Below are 7,977 nucleotides of genomic sequence, written 5' to 3' on the forward strand. Positions count from 1 at the left end.
TTCTACAGTGTTACTAGTTGGCTGGGTTAGGAAAAATGGCGTCGCGGGGGACGGCAATAGCTGGCTAGCTAACCTCGGTAATTACTAAACTACACAATTATCAAGCTATGACAAAGACAACTATGTAGCTAGCTAGCCAACACTGCACTAGTCAAATCGTTCCGTTGTAAAGTATTGGTATCTACAGCGCTGCTAGTCGGTAACGGTTGGCTAGCTGTTGGCTAGCTAGCTAGCAGTGGATTAATGATGACTAGGTGTGTTGACTACGTCTGGCGTCGCGGCTGGCTACTTACTAATAATTACTCTAAACTACACAATTATCTTAGATGCAAAGACAACTAAGTAGCTGGCTCACTAACACTACACTAGTCAAGTCGTTCCGTTGTAATGTAATAGATAGTGCAGCTAGTCGGTGGAAGTTGGCTGGTTGGCTAGCTAGCAGTGTTGACTAGCTAGCTAGCAGTGATGACTACGTTAGGAGGACGAAGATAGCTAACTTCGATAATTACTCTAAGCTACACGATTATCTTTGATACAAAGACGGCTATGTAGCTAGCTAAGAAAAGAAAAGAATTGCTTGGATCAAACAAATCAAACCGTTGTAATGTAGTGAAGTGTAATATTACCTGTGGAGTGAAGCGTAGTGCGACTGCTCGCACTACGCGATTACTGCTGAACAATTAAACACTGGAGTGAAAGATGTGCAGAAGATGAATGTGCAAGTAGAGATACTGGGGTGCAAAGGAGCAAGATAAATAAATAAATACAGTATGGGGATGAGGTCGATAGATGGGCTATTTACAGATGGGCTATGTACAGGTGCAGTGATCTGTGAGTTGCTATGACTGCTGGTGCTTATAGCTAGTGAGGGAGATATGAGTCTCCAGCTTCAGTGGTTTTTGGGGCTTTAGTGACAAAACGGATGGTACTGTGATAGACTGCATCCAATTTCCTGAGTAGAGTGTTGGAGGCTATTTTGTAAATGACATCGCCGAAGTCAAGGATCGGTAGGATAATCAGTTTTATGAGGGTATGTTTGGCAGCATGAGTGAAGGATGCTTTGTGACGAAATAGGAAGTCGATTCTAGATTTAATTTTGGATTAGAGATGCTTAATGTGAGTCTGGAAAGAGAGTTTACAGTCTAACCAGATGTAACAAGGTTGGTTATGTTTCCACTTGCCTCTAAAGAAAGGTGTATTTAATGTTCAAGCATTCTTATTGGTTGGTTCAACTCTGATGACAATAAGGCGTGTTGTGATTGGCCCCGCTTGCAGATAGGGGGAGATCGCGAACGTCAGGTCTTCCCAGTATGAAAATGTGATGCAAGGGGTAGGTCACGTTCTGAATACTGCTTTCTATTGGTATGTTTTACAATGTGTACAAGTTTGCTGTACGTTACTGATTTATACATGTGTGGGTATATGGTACCTGTTAGGGATTGAGGGGCTTTCTGGGATGTGCTTTGGCATATGATTGCTGGAAATAAGTGTGTTAGCTAGCATACACCGACGTAATGGTCACATAAGCCCACTGCTAACACAGTTGTCTTCATGCTACAAATTTTGCCATCGACAGCCATTAATACCGTTAAGCCCTGCACAACTACCGTGCTGTTTCCCATTTAACAACAGGAATAAATGATGCTCAACTGGGACCACTGGCTGGTGTGATTTATTAGGAGAAAACACAACGCAAGGAGAGTACGATTTACATCTGTTACACAGACACCTAGGTATTTATAGATGTCCACATATTCTAAGTCAGAACCGTCCAGAGTGGTGATGCTGACATGCGGGCAGGTGCAGGCAGCGATCGGTTGAAAAGCATGCATTTAGTTTTGCTTGCATTAAAGAGCAGTTGGAGGCCACGGAAGGAGAGTTGTATGGCATTGAAGCTCGTCTGGAGGTTAGTTAACACAGTGTCCAAAGAAGAGCCAGAAGTATACAGAATGGTGTCGTCTGCGTAGAGGTGGATCAGAGAATGACCAGCAGCAAGAGCGACATTGATGTATACAGAGAAAAGAGTCGGCCCTAGACTTGAACCTTGTGGCACCCCCATAGAGACAGCCAGAGGTCCGGACAACACATCCTGTTATAGCAGCAAAGGGGGGACCAACTTCATAATAATGGCCATGACTTTGGAATGAAAGTTCGACTAGCATGTGTCCACATACTTATGGTCATGTAGTGTATGTGGTGTGGTTGGGGTGGAGATATGTGGTCTGATTGGGGTGGAGATATGTGGTCTGATTGGGGTGGAGATATGTGGTATGATTGGGGTGGAGATATGTGGTTTGATTGGGGTGGAGATATGTGGTTTGATTGGGGTGGAGATATGTGGTCTGATTAGGGTGGAGATATGTGGTCTGATTAGGGTGGAGATATGTGGTCTGATTGGGGTGGAAATATGTGGTCTGATTGGAGTGGAGATATGTGGTCAGATTGGAGTGGAAGTATGTGGTCTGATTGGGGTGGAGATATGTGGTCTGATTGGAGTGGAGGTATGTGGTCTGATTGGAGTGGAGGTATGTGGTCTGATTAGGGTGGAGATATGTGGTCTGATTGGGGTGGAGATATGTGGTCTGATTGGGGTGGAGATATGTGGTCTGATTGGAGTGGAGATATGTGGTCTGATTGGGGTGGAGATATGTGGTCTGGTTGGGGTGGAGATATGTGCTATGATTGGGGTGGAGATATGTGGTCTGATTGGGGTGGAGATATGTGGTCTGATTGGGGTGGAGATATGTGGTCTGATTGGGGTGGAGATATCTGGTCTGGTTGGGGTGGAGATATGTGGTCTGATTGGAGTGGAGATATGTGGTCTGATTGGGGTGGAGATATGTGGTCTGATTGGGGTGGAGATATGTGGTCTGGTTGGGGTGGAGATATGTGGTCTGATTGGAGTGGAGTTATGTGGTCTGATTGGGGTGGAGATATGTGGTCTGATTGGGGTGGAGATATGTGGTTTGATTAGAGTGGAGTTATGTGGTCTGATTGGAGTGGAGATATGTGGTCTGGTTGGGGTGGAGGTATGTGGTCTGATTGGGGTGGAGGTATGTGGTCTGATTGGAGTGGAGATATGTGGTCTGATTGGAGTGGAGATATGTGGTCTGATTGGGGTGGAGATATGTGGTCTGATTGGGGTGGAGATATGTGGTCTGATTGGAGTGGAGATATGTGGTCTGATTGGAGGGGAGATATGTGGTCTGATTGGGGTGGAGATATGTGGTCTGATTGGAGTGGAGATATGTGGTCTGATTGGAGTGGAGATATGTGGTCTGATTGGGGTGGAGGTATGTGGTCTGATTGGAGTGGAGATATGTGGTCTGATTGGGGTGGAGATATGTGGTCTGATTGGGGTGGAGATATGTGGTCTGATTGGAGGGGAGATATGTGGTCTGATTGGGGTGGAGATATGTGGTCTGATTGGAGTGGAGTTATGTGGTCTGATTGGGGTGGAGATATGTGGTCTGATTGGGGTGGAGATATGTGGTCTGATTGGGGTGGAGATATATGGTCTGGTTGGGGTGGAGATATGTGGTCTGATTGGAGTGGAGATATGTGGTCTGATTGGGGTGGAGATATGTGGTCTGATTGGGGTGGAGATATGTGGTCTGGTTGGGGTGGAGATATGTGGTCTGATTGGAGTGGAGTTATGTGGTCTGATTGGGGTGGAGATATGTGGTCTGATTGGGGTGGAGATATGTGGTTTGATTGGAATGGAGTTATGTGGTCTGATTGGAGTGGAGATATGTGGTCTGATTGGGGTGGAGATATGTGGTCTGGTTGGGGTGGAGATATGTGGTCTGATTGGAGTGGAGTTATGTGGTCTGATTGGGGTGGAGATATGTGGTCTGATTGGGGTGGAGATATGTGGTTTGATTGGAGTGGAGTTATGTGGTCTGATTGGAGTGGTCGTCCTTCAGGTTTCTACTGTCTTTGTGATCATAGTAAACTGTGATAACATCCCAGAATGCTTAGCCTGTCGAGTGAGTGTCCACTTTAGAGCCTACAATATGTCTGGAATTAGAATGCGTAACATTTTATATTATATTATATATATTATAGCAAAATATCAATGTGTCAATTGTGTTATTGGTCTGGATTTGTGGTTAAAAATAAAATAACATAAAAAAACGGTTTCAATCCATTGTATTTCAGGGGAACCTCAGGGACAAAAAGACTGTTGTTAATTTGATCACCTCTCAGTGGGGAAGATAAAGAGGAAGACCAGTGAAAGATGTGTCAGGCAATCAGAGTGGCAGGTTTATGTGTGAATACTGTTGTTATAAAGGATCCTCATGGACCTGGGGCTCCACTGCTCCCAGACAGATCACACTCCTTTCTGCCGATCACCAATAGAGGAATGACAAGTTAAAAGAAGCTCTTCACGCGGAATAAAACCCCATGGAAATAAAAAAGCTGCTTCCATGCGCAGCGTGGAACTGACTTCCTAAAGTCTATTTTCTGTGGCAACCAAGGAAACCTAACAGTTTGGTTGGTACTTTTATTAACAACTTGCGAGAGGATCGTTTTATAACCATAGTTTCCTCGAGTTCTCCATTTCCTACAGTAGTCTACAGGCCCATAAGTGTGACCATAGAGTCTTCCTTCCAGACCGGATGCTATTGCTAATCCGTCAATCAGATGATGGACTTTATTGTGGATTTATGGAGCCTCATTAGCATAAATTATCACCAAGTGCGCGTGTGTGGTCCCTGGCAATGGGAACCCGGCAAGCGGAAACGTGCTCCGTGGTGTGCCTGGCAAATAGTTTGAATGGCCATGTCTCAAAGTTATATAATTTACAAACATATCATTGACTTAACTATTTTATACCGTTTTCACCACGTTAGGTCAAAGGCTTTATTTGCATTTCTGAAGTACTTTTCGAATTTGTTTTAGAAATACTAAAGTCACTTGCCTTGTGAAGTTTCAGTTTAAACCCGCTTTCGTTGCTTTGTGGAAATACCCGTTTTCATAGACCACACTGCATCTCCTCGCATGTCCTGGACATGCAGGAAAATGGCGTGAGTTGAGGCAGGTTCAAGTTTCATAACATTTTAGGTTTATTCATTAATTACTATAAATCAATGATGGTGGTTATTTTGTGGTTCAGTGAAGCATAATTGCGTAAATCTATGGCATATTGCGATGATGATTTTATTTATAGTGCATTAATTAAATGGATGCAACATTTAATAGCAATATAATAATTCATTAGTTATATTTGCAAGTGCTAAGTGTGTTTGCTAATTTAAAACGATAATTTTCCTGTCTGATTGTGGGTGGAAATATGTACAGTTTCGCGTTTAAGCGGCATTACTCACCAATGTAACCCTTTACACACCCGCCTGAATGAATTGATTCCCGATGATCAGAACAGATCAGCTTGATAATATTCACACCGACTCACACACCGAATACATTTATAGACGAACAGAAATACAATACACATGTCTTCAAATTGTAAAACATATATTTTTTGTAAAGAGCAATATTATGGTCATTTAGCAGAAGGTTTTTAACATCCAAAGTGACTTACAGAACTGTCAACATTGACAGCAGCATCCAAAACAAAGGGGAAGTGATGTCATGAAACATTATCACAACCCACAGTGATAATGGCAGCCAATTCCCATGTCAGACATCCCATAGCTCAGTAGCTCTAATTGTAGTGTGAATTGACGACTTTAAGCCCCCTGCGGAAAAGGTTAGTGAATACCTCCACTCTGTTAGCTACCTAGTGCCATCACGGTTCAATTCAGGGGCCTGAGCCTTTTTACCCTTTGTACTATCTTCAGATGGAAAAAGATTTCTATTGGCCCAAGGTGTCCATGGAAATACAGTAGGTGTCAATGAAAACAGATTCTGCATTTATTGCGTGTAACCCGCTCCTCGGTGAGTGATTGTCATGTGATATGAGGTGTCACATTAGAGGAGCTGTTCTGGGTGGTGGGGGTCCAGCTGCTGTAACCACCACCCACTATCACACGGCAGTGAGAGGAGGACATGGAAGTGTAGCTGCTACTTAGCTCATCAGGACGGGATGAGAAGGAGAGATCACATCCGTTCTATTCTGTTAACACGGAGAGAAAAGTTGACTGCCACTTTACTAAAGTCAAGACCACAGCTCACAGCTCTGCCAAGACAACCAGGCTTACTTTCCCAGGAAGAGAGAGAGCTGCAGCACAGAGTTCTGGAGAATGGATCGATATACCGCAACTTTCAAACGTTAAACTTTAACTCCTGTGTTTTTCATTTTATACACGCAGAATATTTATTTTCATGCAGAGTGCTGAGAAGTGTTCACTACCGAGCCAAACTAAGCGGAACGAGTTATTTGAAGTTTGGTGAAATAACACTGTCGGTATGCCGCGACCAGGGAGGAACACGTACAGCGACCAGAAACCTCCCTATTCCTACATCTCCCTCACCGCCATGGCCATCCAGTCCTGCCCGGAGAAGATGCTCCCTCTCAGCGAGATCTACAAGTTCATCATGGACAGGTTCCCTTACTACAGAGAGAACACCCAGCGGTGGCAGAACTCCTTACGACACAACCTGTCCTTCAACGACTGTTTCATCAAGATCCCGCGGCGTCCGGACCAGCCTGGGAAGGGTAGTTTCTGGGCTCTGCACCCCAGCTGCGGGGACATGTTCGAGAACGGGAGCTTCTTGCGGCGCCGTAAACGATTCAAAGTGATGATGATGATGGCGGCGCAGGAGCACCTGGCTCAGTCCAAGCTGTCTGACGCGGCCCATTACCTCCAACAGCAGGCTAAGCTCAGGCTCAGCGCCCTGGCTGCCACCAGCACACACCTCCCTCAGGTCTCCAGCTATAACGTGGGAGTGTCACAGCCATCAACTTTTAAACATCCATTTACTATAGAGAACATCATCGCTAGAGAGTACAAGGTGCCTGGGAGTCAGTCCATGTCTGCAGGCTACCAGCTGCACAACCAGCTGACTGCGGCCTGGCCTCACATGTACAACACTATGGTGGACTCTGTTTCTCCTATCTCTATGAGCGGTGACTATGGGGCCTTCGGCATGCCCCTTAAATCAATGTGTCACGAAGGACAGACCCTACTGGCCGTCCCTGTGCCCATCAAACCCACCCCGACCCCGGTGGCTCTCCCTGGGGGGCTGACGCCCCACATCCCCGCCTTCCTCTCCAACTCTTACCGGTCTCTGAGCCCCATGTCCCCGCAGGCAGCCACCACTCCCAGGGAGACTCACACCAACCCCACAGTGCAGTCCGTGGTGGTGCATTGACCCCCAGAGCTATACTGAACTCTTTATGAATGAGACCAGCCGGCTGCAACGCACGCTCAGACCAAATTCTTAGTTTAATTTTGACTCTTGTTTCCCCGAGAATCACTACGATCAAGACAATATACTCCCGTGTAGCAGTGTAGAGCCTACATTGTGTATTTGCTTTGAATGCTCATTGTCTTATAACATGGGTCCAATAGAGATATAGGGAAATATTGCTCTTCAGCTTATAAAGTATCTGTGTTTACAGTTTTGTACGAGTTGTAACGGAGTGAGGCACTGCAAACAGAGGCTCAGTCAGAAGAATGAGAGAGATACTTTTCTGTAAAAAAAATATATATATATTTCATTTGTATCTGGGCTTTCAATACTTAAATTGCACCTGACACCCTATGGTTACATTGGGTGGGTCATGTCAGACTTTTTTACTGCATTATTGCAGTTATTATTGAGGACCTCGAAGTTAATTATAGTGATTATAACTGAACAATGCAAAGCCCTCTGAACTACAATCTGACTCGTTAGACAACGACATATCTGATGACAACAAACACTTGATTACAATGGCAATGTGTGTCAAGCAGACGAACCTCTGAATTGATGTATTGTTTTTAACAAATTGTTATTTTTGATACTGGATTGGTGGTTTCTGTGGGAATAACAAATATGGATTAGATTTGTTTTAACCATCTCTGTAAA

General features: G+C 44.7%; 1 protein-coding gene across 1 annotated transcript; it reads left to right on the forward strand.

Annotated features, from left to right (window-relative positions):
• Positions 1 to 6,244: 6,244 nt before the first annotated feature.
• On the forward strand, positions 6,245 to 7,278 carry LOC115193091 (forkhead box protein B1-like). The gene has a single exon (XM_029752073.1). It carries the CDS (start codon positions 6,373 to 6,375, stop codon positions 7,276 to 7,278), a length of 906 nt encoding a protein of 301 aa, XP_029607933.1. The 5' UTR covers positions 6,245 to 6,372.
• Positions 7,279 to 7,977: the final 699 nt, after the last annotated feature.

This window comes from Salmo trutta, chromosome 4, assembly GCF_901001165.1.
Source record: "Salmo trutta chromosome 4, fSalTru1.1, whole genome shotgun sequence".
Classification (NCBI taxonomy): domain Eukaryota; kingdom Metazoa; phylum Chordata; class Actinopteri; order Salmoniformes; family Salmonidae; genus Salmo; species Salmo trutta.

Excerpts from the sequence above, each read along its gene's own strand:
- LOC115193091 (XM_029752073.1), top strand. The coding sequence starts at position 6,373 with ATGCCGCGACCAGGGAGGAACACGTACAGCGACCAGAAACCTCCCTAT.